General features: G+C 45.6%; 1 protein-coding gene across 2 annotated transcripts in view; it reads left to right on the top strand.

Annotated features, from left to right (window-relative positions):
• Nucleotides 1-27658, top strand: part of lamb2l (laminin, beta 2-like) — a 206593-nt gene that overhangs the window by 125101 nt on the left and 53834 nt on the right. For both annotated transcript variants that reach the window (XM_087994040.1, XM_087994039.1), the window contains exons 18-24: nucleotides 9514-9634; nucleotides 11809-12001; nucleotides 16328-16471; nucleotides 17997-18228; nucleotides 20263-20426; nucleotides 26011-26235; nucleotides 27304-27521. In XM_087994040.1, the coding sequence (XP_087850166.1) occupies nucleotides 9514-9634; nucleotides 11809-12001; nucleotides 16328-16471; nucleotides 17997-18228; nucleotides 20263-20426; nucleotides 26011-26235; nucleotides 27304-27521 (1297 nt within the window). The remainder of the gene's footprint in view (nucleotides 1-9513; nucleotides 9635-11808; nucleotides 12002-16327; nucleotides 16472-17996; nucleotides 18229-20262; nucleotides 20427-26010; nucleotides 26236-27303; nucleotides 27522-27658) is intronic.

The raw sequence follows: 27658 nt of genomic DNA, 5'->3' as shown, positions 1-27658 counted from the left end.
TGTTCTAGGAACTGATTGTTTTGTGAATATCCAACTCAGAGTAACACATATAGTGTGCTGACTAGGAATGTCTCATCCTGTCAGTCCGCCCGCCTCATGGAGAGTGAGAGATTTGATTTGATGTGATTTATTATTTCACATGTACCTAAGTTTTGGTCTACATGCAGTACAGGTAGATCGTAACGTACAAGGACATCTAGATCACAGGGTGTTTAGAAAGAACTTGGTATACAAGGTTCAGGCTGCAAAGGAGGTGCACATGATTGTGGGCGGCACGGTGGCACAGTGGTTAGCACTGCTGCCTCACAGCGCCAGAGACCCGGGTTCAATTCCCGACTCAGGCGACTGACTGTGTGGAGTTTGCACACTCTCCCCGTGTCTGCGTGGGTTTCCTCCGGGTGCTCCGGTTTCCTCCCACAGTCCAAAAGATGTGCGGGTCAGGTGAATTGGCCATGCTAAATTGCCCATAGTGTTAGGTTAAAGGGGTAAATGTAGGGGTATGGGTGGGTTGCGCTTCGGCGGGTCGGTGTGGACTTGTTGGGCCGAAGGGCCTGTTTCCACACTGTAAGTAATCTAATCTAATCTAATCTAATCTAAAATAAGATCAAGATTATTTGAAGTTAGAGAGGACCATTCATCAGTCGAATAACAGCGAGGGGGAAGCTGTTCTTGAACCTGTTGGTGTATATGTTTAAACTTCCGGATAGACGAGATTGGAATAGATTACAACCGGGGTGGGAAGGGCCTTTGATGATGTTGGCCGCATTTCCATGGCAACGAGAAGCGTAGATTGAGTCCATGGATGGAAGATTGGCTTGTGTGATGGTCTGGGCTGTGCACACAACTTTTTGTAGAAACACTCAATAAACTCCAGTATTTTAAAACAAAAGTGGGAAGATTTCTCAGTTACAGGAAGCAGAAGACACAATTGGAGTGACTGTAACAAAGGCAGTCAGGTGGACCTTATAGAATCTGAGTTCCCTGATTGGGGCTGTTAATCTGGTCCAATCAGAGAGCCCTGGCTGACAGATATAAATAGGAGTGAAAATAAGCGCTACCACTGTTAGGTCGTGCTTATTTCGTCATAGTCTCAGAATTAGGGCCAGACCATTCAGGAGAGATTTTAGGAAGCATTTCCACACACAAAAGGTGGCAGAGGTTTGGAACTCTCATCCATAACTGGTATTGGATGCTGGATCAGTTGTTAATTTTAAATCTCCAATGGATCCTTTTTTGTTCAGCAAAAGTATTAAGGATATGGGCCAAAGGCAGATATATGGAGTTAGGCCACAGATCAGCAATGATCAAATTGAATGGTGGAACAAGCTTGAGGGGCTTGTGCTGGACTCGTTCCCCTCTGTAGAATCAACAGATTGGATAGAACTTAATTCAGTTTTAACATTACTTCATTATCTTATAAAATAATTGTCAGAGCCAGAAACATTGCAGGTAGATCATGCAGTGATGGAAATGTTCATTTAAATACTTTACATTTAAACAGCGGTAGTGCGGGAAAAATATTTTAAAGACCCAGGTGGTCTAGAATCTCCAAAGATATATATATGTAAACATAGTATTAGCACTACCACTGTTAGGTGATAGTGTGGGGGTTACAAGGGGAAAGTATAAACAGGAGTGTCTGAGGTTCTGTTCTCTCTGAGAGCTGGCTCTGAGGGAGCTGGATCAGTGTCAGGGACTCTCCATGTGTGAATAAATGACGGGGTACCTGTTTCTGTGGAGTTATTTCAATGACAATTATATTGTGGGCCTAAAGTTCATTTAAACAGAAACAGACCCTTCAGTCCAACTCGTCCATGCAACCAAATATCCTCACCTGATCTCGTCCCACATGCCAGCATCCAGCCCATATCCCTCCAAACCCTCCATACCATTCCAGATGCCTTTTAAATGTTGTAATTGCACCAGCGTGCACTTCCTCTGGCAGCTCATTTGATACATGTACCACTTTCTGTGTACAAACGTTGCCCCTTAGGTCTCTTTTATATCTTTCCCCTCTCACCCTAAACCTATATCCTCTGGTTCTGGACTCCCTGACCCCAGGGAAAACACTTTGCCTATTTACCCTATCCATGCCCCTCATGATTTTATAAACCTCTATAAGGTCACCCCTCAGCCTCCAACACTCCAGGGAAAACAGTCCCAGTCTATTTAACCTCTCCCTATAGCTCAAACCCTCCAACCCTAGCAACATCCTTGTGAATCTTTTCTGAACCCTTTCAAGTTTCACATCCTTCAGATAGGAAGGAGACCAGAATTGCATGCAATATTTCAACAGTGGCCTAACCAATGTCCTGTACAGCTGTAACATGACCTCCCAACTCCTGTACTCAATACTCTGACCAATAAAGGAAAGCATACCAAATGCCTTCTTCACTATCCTATCTACCTGCGACTCCACTTTCAAGGAGCTATGAATCTGCACTCCAAGATCTCTTTGTTTCGCAACACTCCCCAGGACCTTACCATTAAGTGTATAAGTCCTGCCCTGTTTTGCCTTTTCAAAATGCAACACCTCACATTTATCTAAATTAAACTCCATCTGCCACTCCTCCCCCCCATTGATTCATCTGATCAAGATTCCATTGTACTCTGTGGTAACCTTCTTCGCTTTCCACTGTACCTCCAATTTTGGTGTCATCTGCAAATTTACAACTGTACCTCTTATGCTTATGTAAATGATGAAAAGCAGTGGACCCAGCACCGATCCTTGTGGCACTCCACTGGTCACAGGCCTCCAGTCTGAAAAACAACCCTCCACCACCACCCTCTGTCTTCTACCTTAGAGCCAGTTCTGTATCCAAATGGCTAGTTCTCCCTATATTCCACGAGATCTAATCTTGCTAACCAGTCTCCCATGGGGAACCTTGTTGAACACCTTATTGAAATCCATATAGATCATGTCCACCACTCTGCCCTTATCAATTCTGTTCGTTGCTTCTTCAAAAAGCTCAATGAAGTGAGTTAGATTTCCCACACCCAAAGCGATGTTGACTATCCTTAGTCAGTCCTTGTCTTTCCAAATGAATGTAAATCCTGTCCCTCAGATTCCCTCCACCAACTTGCCCATGACTGATGTCATGCTCACTGGTTTATAGGCCCCTGGCTTTTCCTCACCACCTTTCTTAAATACAGTAGAAAACAGCCGACCTTGGGTGTGCCATAGAAAACAGCAGTCCTGTGTATATTAGAGAACAGCAGGGTAGTTACTGAGAATAGAAGGGCCTGTCTATATTATAGAGAATATTAGTCGCTGCATATATTATAGAAAATAGCACTTCCTGTGAATATGGCAGGCCCTGTGTATATTTTAGAGAGTAGCAGCCCCTTTGAATATTAGTCGTACAGTATGTATAGCACCGAAACAGACCCTTCCATCCAACTTCTCCATGCTGACCAGATATCCCTTATTAATTGAGTCTCAGTCACCAGCATTTGGCCCATGTCCCCCTAAATCCTTCCTATTCATATACGCATGCAGATGCCTTTTAAATGTTGTAATTGTACCAGCCTCCACCACCTCCTTTGGGAACTTGTCCCATACACGCACCACACGCTACGTGAAAACGATGCCCTCCAGGTCCCTATCCCCTCTCACCCAAAACCAATGCTCTCTAGTTTTGGACTCTCCTCCCCTGGGAAAAAGACCTTGGCTATTCACCCTATTCATGCCCTTCACCCCTTATAAACCTCTATAATGTCACCCCTCAGCCTCCGATGCTCCAGGGAAAATAGCCCCAGCCGATTTAGCCTCTACCTTTAGATCAAACCCACCAGCCCTGGCAACATCCTTGAAAATCCTTTCCCAACCCTTTCAAGTTTGGTAACATCTTTCCGATAGCATAGAGATCAGAACTGAAAACAGTAATGCAAAAGGCAATAGCAAAGCTTGTTTATATTGGAGAAAATAGAAGTCCCTGTGTACATTATGGAGAACAGCAGTCCCTGTGTGTATTATAGAGAACAGCAGCCAGAGTATATTATAGAGGAGAGCAGACCCTGTGTATATTGTGATGAATAGCAGCCCCTCTGTATATTATAGAGAATAGCAGCCCCTGGTATATTATGGAGGTTAGCAAACCCTGTGTATATAATAGAGAACAGCAGTCCCTGTGTATATGATAGAGAATAGCAGCCTGGGTATATTATAAAGGATACCAGTCCCTGTATACATTATAGAGAACGGCAGTCCCTGTGTACATTATAAAGAACAGCAGTCCCTGAGTATGCTATAGAGAATAGCAGTCTCTGTGTGTATTATAGAGAATATCAGTCCTTAAGTATGTTAAAAAGAACTGCAGTCCCTGTGTACATTATAGAAAACAGCAGTCCCTGTGTATATTATAGAGAACAGCAGTCCCTGTGTATATTATAGAGAACGACAGTCCCTGCGTATGTTATATAGAATAGCAGTCAATAGACAATAGACATTAGACAATAGGTGCAGGAGTAGGCCGTTCTGCCCTTCGAGACAGCACCACCATTCATTATGATCATGGCTAATCATCCTCAATCAGTATCCTGTTCCTGCCTTATCCCCATAACCCTTGATTCCACTATCCTTAAGAGCTCCATCCAACTCTTTACCTGTGTATATTATAGAGAACAGTAGTCCCTGTGTATATTATAGAGAACAGCTATCCCTGTACATATTATAGAGAACAGCTGTCCCTGTACATATTATAGAGAACAGCAGTCCCTGTTTATATTATCGAGAATAGCAGCCTCTGGTATATTATAAAGGTTAGCAGACCCTGGGTGTATTATAGAGAGCGATAGTCCCTGTGTATATTAGAGAGAAAAGCAGCCCGGGTATATTATAGAGGGTAGCAGAGTCTGGGTATATTGTGAAGAATAGCAGACCATTTGTATATTATAGAGAATAGCAGCCCAGGTATATTATAAAGGATAGCGGACCCTGTGTATATTGTAGAGAGCAGAATTCAGTGTGTATACTATAGAGATCTTCAGTCCCAGTGTATATTATAGAGAACGGCAGTCCCAGTGTATATTATATAGATTGGCAGTCCCTGTGTATATTACGGTGCAACAGCAGTCCCTGTGTATATTATCGTGAATAGTAGTCCCTATACATATTATAATGAACAGCTGTCCCTGTGTATATTATAGAGTATAGCAGGACCTGTGTATATTATAGAGGGTGGCAGTCCCTGTGTATATTATAGAGGACAGCAGTCCCTGTGTGTGTTACAGAGGACGGCAGTCCCTGTGTGTGTTACAGAGGACGGCAGTCCCTGTGTGTGTTACAGAGGACGGCAGCCCCTGTGTGTGTTACAGAGAACGGCAGTCCCTGTGTGTGTTACAGAGGACGGCAGCCCCTGTGTGTGTTACAGAGGACAGCAGCCCCTGTGTGTGTTACAGAGGACGGCAGTCCCTGTGTGTGTTACAGAGGACGGCAGTCCCTGTGTGTGTTACAGAGGACGGCAGTCCCTGTGTGTGTTACAGAGGACGGCAGCCCCTGTGTGTGTTACAGAGGACGGCAGTCCCAGTGTGTGTTACAGAGGACGGCAGTCCCAGTGTGTGTTACAGAGGACGGCAGTCCCTGTGTGTGTTACAGAGGACGGCAGTCCCAGTGTGTGTTACAGAGGACGGCAGTCCCTGTGTGTGTTACAGAGGACAGCAGTCCCTGTGTGTGTTACAGAGGACGGCAGTCCCTGTGTGTGTTACAGAGGACGGCAGTCCCTGTGTGTGTTACAGAGGACGGCAGTCCCTGTGTGTGTTACAGAGGACGGCAGTCCCTGTGTGTGTTACAGAGGACGGCAGTCCCTGTGTGTGTTACAGAGGACGGCAGTCCCTGTGTGTGTTACAGAGGACGGCAGTCCCTGTGTGTGTTACAGAGGACGGCAGTCCCTGTGTGTGTTACAGAGGACGGCAGCCCCTGTGTGTGTTACAGAGGACGGCAGTCCCTGTGTGTGTTACAGAGGACGGCAGCCCCTGTGTGTGTTACAGAGGACGGCAGTCCCAGTGTGTGTTACAGAGGACGGCAGCCCCAGTGTGTGTTACAGAGGACGGCAGTCCCAGTGTGTGTTACAGAGGACGGCAGTCCCAGTGTGTGTTACAGAGGACGGCAGCCCCTGTGTGTGTTACAGAGGACGGCAGTCCCTGTGTGTGTTACAGAGGACGGCAGTCCCTGTGTGTGTTACAGAGGACGGCAGCCCCTGTGTGTGTTACAGAGGACGGCAGTCCCAGTGTGTGTTACAGAGGACGGCAGCCCCTGTGTGTGTTACAGAGGACGGCAGCCCCTGTGTGTGTTACAGAGGACGGCAGCCCCTGTGTGTGTTACAGAGGACGGCAGTCCCTGTGTGTGTTACAGAGGACGGCAGTCCCTGTGTGTGTTACAGAGGACGGCAGTCCCAGTGTGTGTTACAGAGGACGGCAGTCCCAGTGTGTGTTACAGAGGACGGCAGTCCCTGTGTGTGTTACAGAGGATGGCAGTCCCTATGTATATTATAGAGAATGGCACTCTCTGTGTATATTATAGAGAACAGCAGTCCCTATGTATATTATAGAGAATGGCACTCTCTGTGTATATTATAGGGAATAGCAGTCCCTGTGTATGTTCTAGAGAACAGCAGTCCCTGTGTGTATTATAGAGAATAGCAGTCCCTGTGTATATTGTAGAGAACAGCAGTCCCTGTGTATATTACAGAGAATAGCAGTCCCTGTGTATATTACAGAGAATAGCAGTCCCTGTGTATATTATAGAGAATAGCAGTCCCTGTGTATATTATAGAGAATAGCAGTCCCTGTGTATATTATAGAGAATAGCAATCCCTGTGTATATTATAAGAGAACAGCAGTCCCGGCGTGTATTATAGAGAATAGCAGTCCCTGTGTGTATTATAGAGAATAGCAGACCCGGCGTGTATTATAGAGAATAGCAGTCCCTGTGTGTATTATAGAGAATAGCAGACCCGGGGTGTATTATAGAGAATAACAGTCCCGGGGTGTATTATAGAGAATAGCAGTCCCGGGGTGTATTATAGAGAATAGCAGTCCCGGGGTGTATTATAGAGAATAGCAGTCCCGGGGTGTATTATAGAGAATAGCAGTCCCGGGGTGTATTATAGAGAATAGCAGTCCCGGGGTGTATTATAGAGAATAGCAGTCCCGGGGTGTATTATAGAGAATAGCAGTCCCAGGGTGTATTGTAGAGAATAGCAGTCCCGGGGTGTATTGTAGAGAATTGCAGTCCCGGGGAGTATTGAAGAAAATAGCAGTCCCTGTGTGTATTATAGAGAATAGCAGTCCCTGTGTATATTATAGAGAAAAGCAGTCCCTGTGTGTATTATAGAGAACTGCAGTCGCTGTTTATTTTATAGAGAATAGCAGTCCCTGTGTATATTACAGAGAATAGCAGTCCCTGTGTATATTATAGAGAATAGCAGTCCCTGTGTATATTATCGTGAATAGTAGTCCCTGTGTATATTACAGAGAATAGCAGTCCCTGTGTATATTATAGAGAATAGCAGTCCCTGTGTATATTCTAGAGAATAGCAGTCCCTGTGTATATTATAGAGAATAGCAGTCCCTGTGTATATTATCGTGAATAGCAGTCCCTGTGTATATTACAGAGAATAGCAGTCCCTGTGTATATTATAGAGAATAGCAGTCCCTGTGTATATTATAGGGAATAGCAGTCCCTGTGTATATTATCGTGAATAGTAGTCCCTGTGTATATTATCGTGAATAGTAGTCCCTGTGTATGTTATAGAGAATAGCAGTCCCTGTTTATATTATAGAGAACAGCAGTCCCTGTGTATATTATAGAGAATAGCAGTCCCTGTGTATATTACAGGGAATAGCAGTCCCTGTGTATATTACAGAGAATAGCAGTCCCTGTTTATATTATAGAGAATAGCAGCCCCTGTGTATATTACAGAGAATAGCAGTCCCTGTGTATAGTATAGAAAACTGCAGTCCCTATGTGTATATTATGGAGAATAGCAGTCCCTGTGTATTTTATGGAGAACAGCAGTCTTTGTGTATATTATGGAGAATAGCAGACTGGGAGGGTACATTTTGCTTCTTATTTGGTTCCATCCAGTAACTAATGTCACTGAAGATATGTTCCTAATAAAACAGGATGATTGTCAACCTGAAAATCTTTCCAGTATTAGGTGCTGGCAGTTGGGAGTATGTGCTTAATACAGTGACCCTCAGGGTGTTTTCCTTGAGAACAGTCTGGTGACCTGTTGAAGATTAAATTTGCTGTAGAACCGAAGGAAGTGTTTGCTTTGTCTGCTCCATCTCTTGTTGCAATAAGAAAGGGATTGATGAAGCTGTAATGGTTAAGAATTGCAGCCTCTGTGTAACGAACCCTGCATACAATGACACTGGATACGTTTTCCTGAAATATTTTTGAGGAGGAATTGAATATGTATCGAAGCTCCGTGCACAAAGTCTAAGCTGCCACCAATGCAGTGTTGGCAGTTTGCTGCTGTGTCTGAGCTATCTACCTTCAGATCAAGACATCCTATGGCTGTATTTTGGAGAAGAGTTGGAAGCTCTCCTATTGCTTGGCTAGTATTTAACCCCCAGGAGACAGTGAGGTCTGCAGAAGCAGAAGATCAGAGTTGAGAGTGTGTTGCTGGAAAAACACATCAGATCAGGCAGCATCCGAGGAGCAGGAGAATCGACGTTTCGGGCCTGATGAAGGGATCCAGCCCGAGAAATTGATTCTCCTGCTCCTCGGATGCTGCCTGACCTGCTGTGCTTTTCCAGCAACACACTCTCAACCCAGTATTTAACCCCAGTCAGCATCATTAAAGACATGATCTCATCATTATCATTTTGCTGTTTGTGGTACCCTCTTGTGTGCTAATTGGTTCTCCCATTCCTTCATTACAATAGTGACTGCACTCACAAGCATTTCATTAAGGTGTGCATACACATTGTGATAGACATCACAGAAACGTAAGGCAGAGCAGAGAAGGTTCACGAGGTTGCTACTGGGTATGGAGGGACTGTTTAATGTGGAGAGGTTGAATAGATTAGGCCTGTACTCATTGGAATATGGAAGGTTCAGAGTTGACTGAATTAGAATATGCAAGATTCTCAGGGGGCTTGAGAGGGGAGATGTGAGAGGTTTATTTACCCTTGTGGGAGAGTCTAGGGCCAGAGAGAATCATCTCAGGGTAAGGTATGACCCATTGAAGACAGAGATGGAGAGGAATTCCTTCCCTCAGAGGGGAGTGAATCTGTGGAGCTCTTTAGCACAGAGGGCTGTCGGGGCTGGGATAGACGGCTTTTTAACCTGTAAGGGAATCAAGGGTATAAGGAAAAGGCAGGAAAGAGAAATTGAAGATTATCAGATGGGCTGAATGGCCTACTTCTGCTTCTATGTTTAATAGTCTTATGGTCCAAGTGTTTTATTTCTGTCTCTCATTGGTGTTCAGTAACTTCCACCATGTGTATGTTTGCTCTATTACACGTGACTATCCCTTTCCATGAACATTCTCTTCTTTCCTCCAGGTATGTTATGGTTTCAACTCCCTTTTGCTTTGAGCCTAACATCCGTTATGGGATCAGCATCAGGTACCAGCGGCTCCAAGCTCCCCAGTGGAACACAAACAGTTACCTCTTGGTGGATTCTGTAAGTGTTTAAAGAACATGTGTCTTTCTCCTCTACTGAATATGATGCCATCATCCCTTAGATCATTCTGGGCATTGACTTCTTTACATAGTAAGGGCGCAAAATGCAAAAACCAGTCGTCAATGCCAGAAATCAGAAAGCAATTTTACAAATGTTGAGATTATCCCGCAGAGCAATCAGAAACTGAATTCAGATAATGATTTACCATCAATTGTTCCCTTAGATCCTCATCTTCATGCAGAACCTGTCCTGTCATTTTGCTCACTCATCAGTATCCTTTGGTATCCCACTCTGTCTAATCCACTCATAGCAACACAGGCCACTCAGCCCTTTCAGCCTGTTCCTAAAGTCAATAACATTCTGGCAGCTCCAGGTTTGGTCTCGGCTCCAGTTTCCTGTCTATTCCCCATAACTCTTGACTAGCTCTTCTGTCAAACATCGATCTAACCCAGCCTTGAATAGATTCAGTGTCTCCACTGCTTCCCCTGCTTTCCCTACAAAGTCCCACTGAGTCTAATCCCACTCTCCAACACACTCCATGACCCTTTAATAGGAACTATTACTGTACCTCAGAAGAGTGACTGCCTGGAAGTTGGTGACATTAGCTCAATGGCATAACACACTCACTTTTGAATTGGGAGTGTATCGGTTTTGACAGCATTCCAGACACTGGGAGACACAATCAGAATAATCACTCACAGCACAGATCTGAAAGAGTGCTGCACTTTAGGAGCTGCATTTTGGGTGAACTGTTACAGCACTTTCAGGTGGTTTTAAAAAACTTCAATCTTTGAAGGAGAGACAGAGGAATTCTCCCTAGTTTCCTGGGGCCAATATTTATCCTTCCACCAACATCACTGTAACAGATTACTTGGTAACTATTTGCTATGTACAGGACCTTGCTGTGCATACATTAGTTGCCATGCATCCCGCATTATAACAGCAAGTATACTTCAGAAAGGACTGCAGGTCATTGGCTGTAAAGATCAGGTTGTGTGCTGCTATGAAAGTACCAATTTGTTTTAAATGTTCATTTTGCTGCAAGAATGCTGTGATATCTTTACAAATTATGTCCTTTTGGTCATCAACAAGCATTCTTTAAATGTCTAACCAGAGAAAGTAACTGAAATGTAATTATCATTAGAGTCGGAGAGACAGTCAGGCTCATTCAGCACAGAAACAAGCCCTTCAGCCCATTAAGTCTATGCTGACCAACAAACACCAAACTGCACTGATCCCATTTACCCACACTTGGTCCATAGCCTACTGTGCCCTGCCATTGTAAATGCTCATCCAGATGCTCCTTAAATGCTGTGGGAGTACCTGCCCCCACTACCCTCTCAGGCAGCATGGTCCATATTTCTACCACCCTCTGGGGATAAATATTTCTTCAAGTTTCCTCTAAACCACTTGTTCCTCACCTTTAACTTATCCCCTCAGGTCTTAGATAAGTCTGCCGTGGGGAAAAGATTCTCACAATCTACTCTATCTGTGCCCCTCATAATTGTGTAAACCTCAGTCAGATACCCCTCAGCCTCCTCTGCTCCAGGGAAAACAATCCCAGCCCATCCTGTCTCTCCTCATAACTGAGACTTGCCATCCCAGGCAACAGCCTGGTGAATCTCCAGTGTAATTGTGTCTTTCTGATAGTGTGGGGACCAGAACTGCGCACAGTATTCCATCTGTATCCTCACTAATGTTTTATAAAGTTGTAACAAAACTTCCTCGTTCCTATATTCCCTGTCCCGGCTACTGAAGACAATTATCCTGTATGCATCTCCCTGTGCTGACATCTTCAGGGATCTATGGACTTGTACACCAAGCTCCCCTTGTTCCTCAGTACTCCCTAGGGATTTACTATTGTTTAAATCCTTCTCTTATTAAACCTCTTAAAATACATCATCTCATATTTATCAGGATTAAATTCCATTTGCCGTTGCTCTGCCCAGTTTACCAGTTGAGCAATACCAGACGGTCGGCTGAGACCATCTTCCTCACTGTCAACATCCCTCTCTGATTTTCATGTCATATACAAACTTTCTAATGATACCTTTCACATTATCATGTGCTTGCAGATATGAAAGAAACTCAATGTTTTGTTCATTCACGGGGGATAAATGTATGTGTCTCACTGACTCCCAGACTCAATCCTAAAGATCCCTATTTTCCCACAGTTGGTTCTATTGCCCAAGTATTCCGAGCTGCCAGGCTTCGCTGGCATGGATCCGGTTGCAGTACATCACCGTGAGGAAATGGTTCGGTACATGTGCCTGGACTCCTTTATGATGGCCAGCATGCCAATGTTGGCCGAGATGTGTGTCAGGCTGATTTGCAGCATCTCTGCTATCATGCACGATGGCGCTCTGCGTAAGTGTGGCAACTTTGAATGGAAATCAACGTGTGGGACCCTCCCCTGGGAATGTGTCACCCGATTATCTGAGCTATGTCAGGGAAAAGTCTCCCCTCTGCCCAAAATGGCACAGACGTGTTTTCTGTTTGGCTGCTGCTGTACCCTCCCCCTTTCCTCACCTTTACCCGCTGCTCAGATAGACTTTATCTAATATTTACCCGCTGCTCGGATACAATTTAGTGTAATATTTTAATATTTTACTTTCCTGCAGTGGAGGTCCCCAGTGGAGCGCTGTGTACAGAGAGGTCCTCCCCTTTACCATTGGGGTCTGGGGAGGACAGTGCTATAGATTGGGCCAATTCACTGGGCCATGGGTAGTTTACGGCAACATTTTCACTTATTCCATTTTTACATTGAGTGCATTCACTCACAGCCCGTGTTTTGTATTCTTAAAGGTGCTGGTTTCAGTTTTTGGTTGCTCTTCAGTCCCAAACTCCCAATCTGTGGGCAGCCCATGCTAGGTGTTGGGGAAATGGGCGAGCAGGGAAGCTTCAGGCAGGCCGAACGGTCTCCTCAATGACCTGCCCCTGGGCCTGGTCAATGTGGCCATTGACAGGTGTGGGCAGTGGGCATTGACAGATATCCGAGTACCTGACTGTGTGCCCCTCCTCTACGGTTATGACAGTGCTCCATTGTTCATCGAGAGGGAGTTCACCGGCTCAGTAAGGACTTTTAGAGACCAGTGGGCACTGCAGGGGCTGGACACCAATGTCTGCCCAGGTAATGCGATTTTGATGTGATTGTTATAGGTTTGTGTTCTAGTTTTGCCTGTTTCTATTGGTTGGTAAATTTTGTTTCTGTACAGTGCCCCAGCAGGGGAAATTGAACTTCATTCATGTTCTTTTTAAAAGTGTAGAAAGAAGGTGACTTTTGACATGGTGTTAGTATCCCTGTCTCTGAATCAGGAGGCCTGAGTTCAAGCCTCTCCTTCTCTAGAAGTGTATAATAGTGTCTCTGAACAGTTTGATTAAAAATGTCGCAAAAGAAGGCAAATGGTCAATGGCGAGTCCATCCGGAGTCCCCTGACCATGGTACTCAGTTCCAGGAATGCCCAGGGGATCACCAGGGTGAGCGTCCCAATGAACGGACCCCTCTCCGTCTGGAATTTGACATTGCCCCCGGATGCTGAAGCGTCCCTCTGGATCGTGCTGCCCACGATCTGGGGCACCTTGAGGAAATTGCCCTTTGACACAGCACTGAGGGGTTCCCTGTCTGGACTGCGGCTGCACCTTCCCCACGCCCTCCTCCTCGCCACCGCTCAGATACCTCCCAGTCGCAGAGATCCTCAGGCGGGAGGGAAGGAAGTTCTCTACAAGGAGATCCTCCCTTATTCTATCAGGGATCTGGAGTGGACAGTCCACGTGACAGCCCTATGCAATAGATATGGCACTGGGCTCACTGGTGTGTTTTGTGGTTTGCAGGAATCTGTCTCTCATGTTTATTGTGAGTGAGTGCATTAACCCCAGGGTCCTGCTCTACAGTGAGAGATTAAGTATCTCCTCATGGGCCTCCTTGAGTGTCTGCTCCAGAGTTTGGTCGAAATGGCCACTAAACTAGTGGCCACTAAACTGATAAAAACATATCGATAGGAGCAGGAATAGGCCATTTGGCCCCTTGAGCTTTGACTGATCATCAAACTCAGTACCCCAACGCCACCCTCCCCCTGTATCCCTGATCCCTTTAGGCACGAGAGCTATGCCTACCTCCTCCTTGAAAACACACAGTGTTTTGGTGTAACCACCTTCTATGGCAGAGAATTCCACGGGCTCTCCACTCCCTGGATTATCCTCATTTCTCCTTATTTCAGCTCTAAAAGATTTCCCCTTACCCTTGCACTGTGATCCCTGGTTCCGGACTCCCCACCATCAGGAGCATACTTCCTAACCTGCTCAATCCCGTTAGATTGTTATGGGTTTCTATGAGCCCCCACAACCTTCCCACCACCACCACCACCACCATTCTGAGGCTGTAGAAGGGGGGTGTAGGCCTCAGCCAGCTGGCCCTGTTCCGTGGTTTGGGGTGCCCCATAGATGGAGCACACAGAGTCCACTGGCCCAGTAGAGACCTTTAGGGCCTGGTGGGCCCCACAACAGGAGGTTGGGGCACATCATTACCCTGGTAATGAGATTCAGATTTACTTCACCAAGAGGCTGTCTGATGTTTATTTAAAATAATAAATAAATAATAAATAGTATAAAATAAATAAAGTAAGATTGGGGCAGCACACCAAGCACCAGCTGGGGAGCCCACCACCTGACTTTTCAGATTTACATCTGGCTCTTCAATTAGAATTAACTTCTACATGTCGTCTGAGTCTCCCTTCCTCACTCTGTAATTGTTACAATAGAAACAGTAGGCCATTCAGCCCCTCAAGCCTGTTCCGCCATTCAATGAGATCATGGTTGATCTGTGGCCTAATTCCATATAGCTACCTTTGCTTAATAAGCTTCTCAAATTTAAAATTAACAGCTGATCCAGCATCCACTGCTGCTTGTGGAAGAGAGTTCCAAACCTCTCCCACCCTTTATGTACAGACGTGCTCCCAAACAACTCCCCAAACAGTCTCTGGGAAAACTCTCTGAATCGAGAAGAATCCCAGTGGAAATATACCTTTATAAATTGGAACTCTCACCTAATCAATGAGCTCTGCCCAGTGACAAATACACAAGAGGACTGAGGAGGGTGGTCAAGACGATTGAAGATGGAGCTCACCAGCAGGAAAGGGCATTGAGCTGGACATGGTGGATGGTGTGGGGAGTGGGAGGGAACAGGATTGTGGGATGTTGTTCCTAGTTAGAGGTGACATTGATGACATGTAGGTGCAGTAGCTTAGTGAGAATTCCAGACTCCTGATTAATGATGCAGACACAGTTCAAATGTCACCAATGCAGCTGAGAGAATTATGGAGTCAGAGATGTACAGCTCAGAAACAGACCCTTCGGTCCAACTCATCCATGCCGACCAAATATTCTAAATTAATCTAGGCCTATTTGCCAGCATTTGGCCCATATCCCTCTAAACCCTTCCTATTCATTTATCCACCCGAATGCCTTTTAAATGCTGTAATTGTACCAGCCTCCACCACTTTCTCTGGCAGCTCATTCCACACACGCACCACTCTCTGCATGGAAAATTGCTCCAGGACTCTTTTATATCTTTCCCCTTTCACCTTAAACCTATGCCCTCTAGTTTTGGACTCCCCTACCCCAGGAAAAAGACCTTGTCTATTTACCCTATCCATGCTCCTCAGGACTGTATGAACTTCTATAAGGCCACCCCTCAGCCTCCAACGCTCCAGGGAAAACAGCCCCAGTCTATGAAATAAGTTAAGAAGGGTCTTATGGAATAATGGTAGTGGCCTTGCCTCTGAGCCAGGAGACCTGGGTTAAATTCCCCATCTCCTGCAGAGGTGTGTAGTAACATCTCTGAACTGGTGGATTAGAAAATATCTAAAAGAAAAAGGTAGTCACTATACTCTTACCAGACCATCAGGCTGCTATCTAGAGAGAGGTGGTTGGACCTGAGTATCACCACGCCTCAGGCAAGAGGACAGGTTGAGAACATAGAACATAGAAAAGTACAGCACAGAACAGGCCCTTTGGCCCACGATGTTGTGCCGAGGTTTAATCCTAATGTAAAATATAGTAACTTCACCTACGCAGCCCTCAACTCACTGCTATCCATGTTCATGTCCAGCAGTCACTTAAATGTCCCCAATGACTCTGCTTCCACCACCACCGCTGGCAACGCATTCCATGCATTCACAACTCTCTGTGAAAAGAACCTACCTCCGACATCTCCTTTATACCTTCCTCCTAATATCTTCAAACTATGACCCCTCGCACCAGTCAATCCTGCCCTGGGGAAAAGTCTCTGGCTATCGACTCTATCTATTCCTCTCATTATCTCAAGTCCTTCATGATAACCTTGATAATATCTAAGTCTAAAATATGTAAATCTGCAATAAATAGCTAATGTTAATAAAATTGACCATGGAATGACTGGATTGTTGTAAAGCTCCAGCTGCTCCTTCAAAGAGGACAATCTCCTGACCCTCTTAAGGGTCATGACTCCAGTATCACAGCAATGGGGTTACGTTAGAAACAGCTAACTCGCCCTCTTAGTTCAATTGAAGGCACAGGTCACTAGCACCTTCTCAAGGACTGAGAAATAAATGAGAATGTGGAGATCCTGCCATGCAGAATCAGCTTTTCTTGTTCTGGAAAGTTCCTGGGACTGGGCATCGAGAGAACATTGACTTTGATCTGGTCTCTGATTTGCAGCTTGTCAGTGTGATCCACAGGGATCCATCAGTTCTGTCTGTGAGAAGATGGGAGGACAGTGTGAATGCAGGAACAATGTGATAGGTCGACAATGTGACCAGTGTGCTCCCGGCTACTATGGCTTTGGACCCTATGGCTGTTCTCGTAAGTTTCAATTTTTGTGTGTCACACTTCGGGGTGTTTCTCTTATGTTAAAGGTGCTACATAAATGCAAGCTGTTATCAGTCAGACAGAAAAACTTTGAGTAGAGATCAAGCAGAATGGAATCTCCATACCACAAAGCCAGAATTCATGGTGATGATATCAGTTTCATTGACTGGGATAAAGTGAATGTTATCCCAGTCTTGGAAATGTTAATTGTTTTGGATATGATGGCAATGGAAGTACAGTATTTCAACAGAACTGTGAGCACAAACAGGAAAATGAGTAACAATCCGCAGAATGTCACTTCAAATCAATGCTACTTGAGAATTTAAATCGAGTTTAAAAGATGTCACAACAGAAATCTGGTCTCAGTAAATGTGGCCAAGAATCTGTCAGCTTGTTCTCAAACCCCCATTTGGTACAATAATGTCCCAGTGGAGAAGGAAGGAAATGTGCAGTCCCTAACCAGGCTGCTCCAAAACGTGACTCCAATCCCCACTCCAGCACAGTTCTCTCTGACTGACTTTGGAAGCAAATACCAGCTCCAGGATCAGTGGCTCAAAATATGGCTCTGCACCACTCACCAGCAGAGAGAATAGAATCCCTACAGCGTGGAAACAGGCCCTTCGGCCCAACAACTCCACACCGACCCTCCAAAGAGTATCCCACCCAGACCCATTCCCCTACCCTATTACTCTACATTATCCCCAGACTAGTGCACCTAACCTACACATCCCTGAACACTATGGGTAATTTCCCACAGCCAATTCACCTAAGCTGCACATCTTTGCATTGTGGGAGGAAACCCACACTGACACAGGGAGAATGTGCAAATGCCACACAGACAGTCACCCGAGGTTGGAATCGAACTTGGATCCCTGGCACCGCGAGGCAGCAGTGCTAACCACTGAGCCACCATGCTGCCCACAGGGGAGGAATTACCAGGGACCTTCACACATCTGGAAATGTATAAAGACACTGTGTTAAAATCGGCAGCTTCAAGTGAAAATACACAGGCTGTGGGAGGGATTAAATGGGTGGGGAGAGTCAGTGATAGCTGAGAGTGTACACAGGCGATAGGACAAATTGTCATTTTAAAAAGTGTAATATAACTCTTCTGTCCTATTTGATCCAAACTTGCACATTAAAGAGGTGGCAGATTTAAAACAGAGATGAGGAGGAATTACGTCTCTCAAAGGGTCATGAATCTGTGGAATTCAATCCCCCAGAGTGCGGTGGATGCTGGGACATTGAGTAAATGTAAGGAGAAGATAGACAGATTTGTGATTAGTAATGGGGTGAAGGGTAATGGAGAGTGGGCAGGGAGGTGGCATTGAGGTGGAGGTCAGATCAGCCATGATCATATTGAATAGTAGAGCAGGCTGAAGGGGCTGAGTGGCCTCCTGTTCCTAGATTTTATGTTCTTATGTCGTGATTATGTGTTTATGAGCAATGGCAGAGAGTTGGAGTCGTTGGAATAGTCTGTTGTGAAGGTTTACTGACCTGTCCTCCTTCTCTCCTACAGCATGTGACTGCAACCCTGAAGGCTCAGTGCACAGCATGTGTGACCAAATGACTGGTCAGTGTCACTGCCGGGCAGGGGCAAGGGGTCGCCAGTGTGACCAGTGTTACCCACAACTCTGGGGCTTTCCAACCTGCCAACCCTGCCACTGCAATGGGCACTCAGAGGACTGTGACTCCCAAACTGGGGCATGCCTGAACTGTCGGGATAACACATCTGGACATCATTGCCAAAGGTCAGTCCCTGCCATGTGGGTCAGCCAGAGAGTTACACCTCACTGTTGGTTTCCAAATGGTGAGGAGCAGGTACAACCTGCCAGGCCCTGGAGGATTTACTTTTCTCAGATTCGATCACAACCCGTTTCTGTGGCTGTGCGTGAGGCAGATGGTGAACCCCTTGTTTGTCTCAGATGAGAAATGGTGTTACAGTTTTGTTGCATACACCATTCTGATGCAGACTGCACACAGACAAGGGCACACCAATCACCGGGTTCCATATTCACATGGAAACACACAAACTAGGAACAGCAGGAGGCCATTCGGCCCTTTGGGTCTGCTTCACCATTCAATGTGATTGTGGCTGATCATCCAATTCAGTCCCCTGTTATTGCTTTCTCCCCATCACATTTAGACCCCTTTTGTCCATTAAATACCTAGCGAACAGACACTGTGCTATGAAACACCAGTCTGGTTTATGATCAGACATTGCATTTCCAAAAACACCCCTTGCAGAATGAAATTCGGATAACAGCTCCTTTCAGTAAAACCCGCATCACTTACAAGGATCTGACCTTTATCATATTACTGTTTGTGGAACCTTGCTGTGCACAGCATGGCTGCCCCCTGTTCTAGAAACCTCTGTAAGACCAGGTGAGGAGGTCTCAGTGACTACATACCACAGACTGAGGATCATCAGCTGAGTCTCAAAAGGAATAGAAAGACCTTGCATTTATATAGCACCAATCAGAGCCTCAAAACATCCCAAAGTGTTTCACAGCCAATGGAGTGCTTTGCAGTGTAGTCACTGTTGTTGGTTGGAAACACAGCAATCAATTAACACTCAGCAAGATCCCACAAACAGCAATGTGATAATGAACCAAATTATCTCTTTCTTTAGTGCTGTTGGTCAAGATTGAGGCATTGACCCAGGATACTGAGGAGAACTCACCTGCTAAAAGCAAAATCCTGCAGATGCTGGCCATCTGAATTTAAAATGCTGGAGCAAGTCAGCAGGTCTGGCAGCATTTGTGAAGAGAGAAACAGAGTTAACATTTTGAGTCCAATATGAAGTTGTAATGTTGGATTCAAAATGTTAACTCTGTTTCTGTCTCCCTCAGACACTGCCAGACCCACTGTGTTTCTCCAGCTCTGGCTGCTTTAATTTCAGTACTCACCAACTCAGTCAGATCTTTCCCGTCCACCTGAGAGAGCAAACAGGGTCCGAACACGACACGGACCTCTCCATGTTAATGCATATTGTTGTGTTACCTGATCCCCGCCTCAGGCAACTCTCTGTGTGGAGTTTGCACATTCTCCCCGTGTCTGCGTGGGTTTCCTCCGGGTGCTCCAGTTTCCTTCCACAATCCAAAAATGTGCAGGTTAGGTGAATTGGCCATGCTAAATTGCCCATAGTGTTAGGTGAAGGGGTAAATGTAAGGAAATGGGTCTGGGTGGGTTGCGCTTCGGCGGGTCGGTGTGGACTTGTTGGGCCGAAGGGCCTGTTTCCACACTGTAAGTAATCTAATCTAAAAAAACTACAGGTTTTGATAGCAATTCTTAACACATAAACCACACAGTTTTTGATTTCATACGTTGAATGTGTGAAATAACTGCATGGAGGTCGGTATCCCATCACCACGTTACCCTTTGTTTACATGTGTACAGTACATGGTCTCTGACCAGCCAGCTCAGAGCCAGTCCCTAGCCTGAGGAGACTTTCTGATTCTCCTGTTTCTCTCTGTCAGCCAAAGCTCCCTGGCTGGGCCAGGTTAACAATCCCAATCAGGGATCTCAGAGCCAATAAGATCCACCTGGCCCTGCCTCCAGTCACTACAGAGTGTACAGCAAATAACCAAAGCAAACAGATTAATACAGGGAAATCCTGCAGATGCTGGAAATCTGAATGCATTAAAGGAGCTGCAGAAGTTCTCAGCTACACTGTGGAGGGAATCCTTTTAAATAACTGAAAAGTAACATGAAGTTTGAATTCACTTGTTCCCTGATGTTTATAGCACCTGTATTTTATTGCTGACAGTTTTTATTTCTTACAGATGTTCTGAGGGTTACTACGGAAACCCGGTGCTGGGCTTTGGAGAGCAGTGCAGACCCTGCCCGTGTCCCCATTACCCAGGGAGTGACCATTACCATGGACTGTCCTGTCACGCAGACCTTGTTTCTGATCAGATTGTGTGTTACTGTAAAACAGGATACACAGGTAAACCCAACGCTCGGTTCTGATGGATCTTTGTAAAGTCACTATACACCTACTCTCTCATTAGAGAGGGTCACCTTGCCTCAGGTGAGGGAAGAGGTTGAGAAGGAGAATCCTTCAAAGTAACTTTAGGAATTGAACCCACACTGTTAGCATCACTCTGTATTACAAACCAGCTGTACACCCACCTGAGCTAACTGAGCCCTTAATCGGTTCTATATCCCTCAAGGCATTGAAAGGAGATTGGGAAAAACCAAAGGTCCAATCACACAGAGATCTCTCAGAGCCAGTTGTGATGGTCTGAAGCATGCAGCCCTGCAAAGATCCTGGTGGTGGAAGCAGCTTTAGGAATAACACTCAGAAGAGAGTTGGAGCAATATTGAATACAAAATGCAAGGTTATGGGGAAAGAGTAGAAGTAGTGGGGCAAAGCATTGTGGGTCAACCCACAGTAGGTGGGCTGCAGCGGTTCAAGAAGGCAGCTCACCCCCACCTTCTCAAGGGGCAACTAGGGACGGGTAATAAATACTGGGCCCAGCCAGCAATGCCAGAAACGAACAAATAAGAATCTGGATAGGATTTTCAAGGAGCCAGCACAGATACAATGGGCCAAATGATTGTTTTTGTGATCTATGAGTGTTGACCCCAGTTCTCATCTCAACCCCTCTCCTCTCCTCCTTCACCTCTCAACCCTCAACTCTCAAACTTCACCTTTCGACCTTTGCCTCTCAACCCTGAACTCTCAAATTAGACCTTAAACACTAGCTCCAGGATCAGTGGCTCAAAATGTGGCTCTGCACCACTCACCAGCAGAGAGAATAGAATCCTAGGATCCCTACAGTGTGGAAACAGGCCCTTTGGCTCAACAACTCCACACCGACCCTCCAAAGAGTATCCCACCCAGACCCAGTCCCCTACCCTATTGCTCTACATTATCCCCAGATCATTGCACCTAATCTACACATCCCTGAGCACTTTGGGTAATTTAGCATGACCGATTCACCGAAGCTAATCAATGATGTATAAAGTGACACAGTGCCAGTGTAACTGTTTTTATATTCTATTCCTCTAGTTGTAAAACCAGGTATCCCATACCCATTTTATTTCTAATCAACTTATCACCTCGTCCCTTAACCTTTTAGAATGTGTTCATTAATACCAAGTTCACTGCTCCTCTGTGGCCCTTGCAGTTTGTTGTGTACATTAATGGGCCAGACATGAATGTGGAAGGCAGGATCAGTAAGTTTGCAGATCACATGATAATTGGTGATATGGTTAGTAACAAACAAGATAACATTTGACAACAGGATGATGTAGCTGATCACATCGGCTGAACAGTGACAACTGGAATTTAATCCTGAAAAGTATGAACCCTCGCTGTTGTGCCGACCTGTGAAACCAATCTGAAGCCAATCTAACCTACACTATTCCATTCTCGCCCATATGCCTGTCCAATGACCATTTAAATGCCCTTAAAGTTGGTGAGTCTACTACTGTTACGGGCAGTGTGTTCCACACCCCTACAACTCTGAGTAAAGAAACAACCTCTGACATCTGTCCTATATCTATCACCCCTCAATTTAAAGCTATGTCCCCTCGTGCTAGCCACCACCATCTGAGGAAAAAGGCTCTCACTGTCCACCCAATCTAACCCTCTGATTATCTTATATGTCGCAATTAAGTCACCTGTCAGCCGCCTTCTCTCGAATGAAAACAGCCTCAAGTCCCTCAGCCTCTCCTCATAAGACCTTCCCTCCATACCAAGCAACATCCTGGTAAATTTCCTCTAAACCCTTTCCAAAGCTTCCACATCCTTCCTATAATGCGGTGACCAGAACTGTACGCAATACTCCAAGTGTGGCCGTACCAGAGTTTTGTACAACTGCAACATGACCGCATGGCTCCAAGACACTCTCCCTCTACCAATAAAAGCTGACACACCATACGCCTTCTTAACAATCCTATCAACCTGGGTGGCAACTTTCAGGGATCTGTGTACATGAACACCGAGATCTCCCTGCTCATCTACACTACCAAGAATCTTACCATTAGCCCAGTATTCTGTATTCCTGCTACTCCTTCCAAAGTGAATCACCTCACACTCTTCCACATAAAAATTCCATTTGCCAACTCTCAGCCCAGCTCTGCAGCTTATCTATGTCCCTCTGTAACCTGCAACATTCTTCTGCACTGTCCACAACTCCACCCACCTTAGTGTCATCCGCTAATTTACTAACCCATCCTTCTACACCCTCATCCAAGGCACTTATAAAAATTACAATCAGCAGTGGCCCCAAAACAGATCCTTGCGGTGCCCCATTAGTAACTGAACTCCAGGATGAACATTTCCCATCAACCCACCACTCTCTGTCTTCTTTCAGCTAGCCAATTTCTGATCCAAACCACTAACTCACCCTCAATCCCATGTCTCTGTATTTTGTACAATAGCCTCCCATGAGGAACCTTATCAAATGCCTTACTGAAATCCATATACACCACATAAACTGTATTATCCTCATCTACCTGTTTAGTCACCTTCTCAAAGAACTCAATAAGGTTAGTGAGGCACGACCTACTCTTCACAAAACCATGTTGATTATCCCGAATCAACTTATTCCTTTCTAGATGATTATAAATCCTATCTCTTATAACCTTTTCCAAAACTTTACCCACAACCGTAGCAAGGCTCAATGTCTATAATTACCAGGGTTGTCTCTATTCTTCTTGAACAAGGGAACAACATTTGCTATCCTCCAGTCTTCTGGCACTACTCCTGTTGACAATGACGACATAAAGATCAAAGCCAAAGGCTCGGCAATCTCCTCCCTGGCTTCCCAGAGAATTCTCAGATAAATCCCATCCGGTCCAGGGGACTTATCTATTTTCACATTTTCCAGAATTGCTAGCACTTCCTCCTTATGAACCTCAATCCCATCTCGTCTAGTAGCCTGTATCTCAGTATCCTCCTCGACTACATTGTCTTTTGCCTATGTGAATACTGACGAAAAATATTCAATTCGCGCTTCCCCAATCTCCACTGACTCCATGCACAACTTCCCACTACTGTCCTTGATTGGCACAAATCATACTCTAGTCATTCTTTTATTCCTGATATACCGATAGAAAGCTTTAGGATTTTAGTTGATCCTATCTACCAATGACTTCTCATGTCACCTCCTGGCAATGAAGTGATGCATTTTGGGAGGACTAACAAGGCGAGAGAGTTCACATAGAATGGTAGGACCATATGAAATATAGAGGATCAGAGGAACCTTGCTGAACAGGTCCATAGACTCTTTAAGGCAGCTGGACAGGTGGATGTGATGGTTAAGAAGGCAGATGGCATACTTGCCTTTATTAGTCAAGGCAGTGATACAAGAATAAAGAATTTAACAGTTGTTAGACCACAGCTGGAATACCATGTGCAGTTCTGGGTGCCAAACTACAGGAGGGATGTGATTGCACTGGAGGGTGTGTGGAAGGGATTCTTCAGGGTGTTGTCTCGGCTGGAGTGATTCAGCTGTGAACAGAGACTAGAAATGCTGGGGTTGTTTTCCTTCATACCGAGAAGGCTGCCGAGGGGCAGGTCTCATTGACATGCACAAAGTGCTGAGGGACGTAGACAGAGTCCCCTGAATAGAGGGATCAATAACCGGTTTGCAAAGATTTAAGGGAAGGGGCAGGAGGTTTACAAGGGAATTAAGGAAATATGTTTTTCACCCAGAGGTTGGTGGGTATCTGAAACTCACTGCCTGAAAGGTTGATAGAGGTATGAATCACACAATGTTTAAGAGCTATTTAGATGAACATGTGAAATCTCATTGCAGACAGGGCTACGGGCCAAGTGCTGGGAAATGGGACTAGAATAGAATTGTTGGCAGTGCTGAACACGATGGGCCGAAGGGCCTGTTTCCATGTTGTAAAACTCTATAATTACACGTAGACCTTACAGAGCCGTGCAGTGTCTAGTAAAACTATCTTTCTGTACAAATATCCTGAAACTGCAGCACTTCCCACCTCTATGTGCTGATTCCATGTCAACCTGAAGCCTATAACAGTCCTCACCATTACCTCATACTTTGTAAAAGTTTATGCAAACTTCATAATGCTACTCCCTATAGCTCACTGTCTGAAGACTGAACACTGACCGAGGATATTCAATTTTTGGTGGAATGCAATAAGAAGTGGGAATGTTGCAGTGTTTGACTGAACTTGCGCTGAATAGCCTTGTTCAGCTCTAACTCTCTTGTGATTTACTACTTTTAAAAAACAGATGGCTGCTGAGGCTTTTCTGGGGCAGTCTGGAAGCTGCAGCTTTATAATTCACTGCATCTTGCCTTCCTTTTTGGACTTTGAGGATATAATGGGAGATCTAGCTCACTCTAGTGGTATTCAATGGTATGAGAAATGTTAAGTGTAGGTTCCTGTACTGATTGATAACAGTGTGACCCACTAATTGTACTCCTATGGTCACTCAGCATCTGATCTACTGTTGGTTTTCAAAATCCCATGGAAAAATAAATAAAATGTTCCTTGCCAAACATTGGAAGCAGTTCAGAGACTAAGGTGCCTTATGATGAAAGGTGAGACAGGCCAGGCCTGTATCATCTGAAATTTAGAACAGTCAGATGTGACTTCATTGAAATAGAAAGATTCTGAGGGGAGTTGACCAGGTGGATGTGGAAAAGATGGTTCCTCATGTGGCAGAATCTAGAACTAGGGGGCAGAGTTTAAACATAAAGGGGCCACCCATTTAAAAAAGGGATTAGATTAGATTAGATTAGATTCCCTACAGTGTGGAAACAGGCTCTTCGGCCTAACAAGTCCACACCAACCCTCTGAAGAGTAACCCACCCAGACCCGTTTCCCTCTGACTAATGCACCTAACACTAGGGCCAATTTAGCATGGCCAATTCACCTGACCTGCACATCTTTGGACTGTGGGAGGAAACCGGAGCACCCGGAGGAAACCCACGCAGACAGGGGGAGAATGTGCAAACTCCACACAGTCAGTCGCCTGAGGCTGGAATCGAACCTGGGTCCCTGGTGCTGTGAGGCAGCAGTGCTAACCACTGAGCCACCGTGCCGCCCGATGAAGGAAAATGTATTTCTCTCAGAGGGCTGAGAGTATTTGGAATTCCCTTCCTCATTAAGTGGATACAGAATCTTTAAATATTTAAAGGCAGAGGGAGATAGATTCTTGATGACCAAGAGGGATGAAAGATTCTTTGGGAATATGCAGGAATGTAGAATTGATGTTAAAATTAGATCAGTCGTGATCTTATTGAACAGGGAAGCAGGCCAAGAGGCCTCCTCTTGCTCATTTTTTTTGTGGTTAGAAACTGACTCTGGAGGGCTATGCTCAGGGACAGTTAGGGGGCTGGAGGTTTGGAAGGAGCATTCGGAGGAGTCTGAGTGAGGGGCTGCAGTGCGTCCTGTAGATGGTCCACACTGCTGCTACCGAGGGTCAGTGGTGATGGGAGTCAGTGTTGTGTCACAGTCTCTCTTGCTGTTGGTTCATTTCTTGTTGTGACATTGTTTTGTGATAAATGAAGAGCGTTCTTTGATTTTTTTTTTCCCAAATGCAGGGTCTCGCTGTGATGTGTGTGCGCCTGGTTACTATGGTAACCCTGAGGTACCAGGAGGGAAATGCTGGCCGTGTCAGTGTAACAATAACATCGACCTGACTGATCCTGGGGCGTGCCACCCGGACACAGGGGAGTGCTTGAAGTGTCTCTATAACACTGACGGCCCTCACTGTGAGGCCTGTAAGGCGGGTTACTATGGCAATGCCCTCCAGCATGACTGCAGGGGTGAGTATGGGGCATCAGGGAGCAGGGATGGTGGGGCTGTGGATTCCTGTTGGGGAAAGACTGTCCAAGCTACCACATTTGGCTGGTTTGTGTTTTACCCCAGGCAGGGGGAACCAGCAGCTCCAAGCTTTGTGGAGAAGGTGGAAATATCAGAGGGCACATGATGGCCTGGTATTATTATCACTGTTATTCCAGAGAACGAGGGAATGTTCTGAGGATTTGGGTTGGAATCCCATCACAGCAGATGATGGAATTTCAATTCAATGCAAATCTGTGATTAAGAGTCTAATGATGATCATGAATCAATTGTCAGGAAAAACCCATCTGGTTCACTAATGTTCTTCAGGGAAGGAAACTGCCATCTTTCCCCTGCCTGGCCTACATGTGATTCCGGACCCACAGTGATGTGGTTGACTCTTAACTGCCCTCTGGGCAATTAGGGATGGGCAATAAATGCTGGTCTGGTCAGTGATGCACTCATTGTGTGAATATATAAAACAAAATGAACAAGATCATGTGATGGAACAGGGACAATGGGGAAGAAACAACAGCAGGCTATTCCTTTGTGAAGTTTTGAGTCTGTGATCTGATTGACACCCAGAGGGAATGGTCACTTCCGCTGGAGGGAATGGTCACTCCTGGTCCAGGCAGGGGCTGTGGGCAAGATTGTAGCTGGCCCTGACACCCCTGATGGTCGATGTGCTACCTCACAGACATAGCAAGTGTAAAAAAGCAGAGTCAAAGTTGGGTTGGACAACGCACATGATTTAGTAGATTTAACGCGACAGTCGATGGGTTTTCATTCCCCTGGGAAATTGAGGGATCGGAGAAGCGGGAGGGAAAGTGGAAGTGAAGCCCAAGGCCAGCCTGGTGGACCAGGCAGGGTGGGCCGAACAGCTGACTGTGGTTCCCATGTTGTGTTTGTCGGCGGGACACTGTATTCCAGTGAGGGATTGATGCATTGAGGTGAGGGACCTTTCAGGAAGGGGGAGTTTGAATAGTCACTGATTGTGTAGCATGTATACACAGAAATGAAGGTAACATTCATGTTCATTGTCCTCTCCACAGGGTGTACCTGCAACTTTCAGGGCACACTGGAGTCTGAGTGTAATTCCAGGGAGTACTGCCACTGTGATCGCACAACTGGACATTGTCCTTGCAGGGAGAATGTCATTGGAAAGAACTGTGACCAGTGCAGACAGAATTACTGGAACTTTGGCAGTTTGCAAGGATGTGAGCCGTGTAGGTGCCAACCCGAACACTCTCAAAATCCACACTGCAACATGGTAAGTATCCGAATTCAACAAGTTCCTCAGCAGGCACATCAATTCACCGCTGACCCTCTGACAGTGCCCACTCCCTCAGCACTGACCCTCCGACAGTGCCCACTCCCTCAGCACTTACCCTCCGACAGTGCCCACTC

Source organism: Chiloscyllium plagiosum, unplaced genomic scaffold (assembly GCF_037043375.1).
Source record: "Chiloscyllium plagiosum isolate Xiang-an unplaced genomic scaffold, Cpla_swu_hap1 HiC_scaffold_14, whole genome shotgun sequence".
Lineage (NCBI taxonomy): Eukaryota > Metazoa > Chordata > Chondrichthyes > Orectolobiformes > Hemiscylliidae > Chiloscyllium > Chiloscyllium plagiosum.
This window is presented reverse-complemented; position numbering and strand designations above follow the sequence as displayed.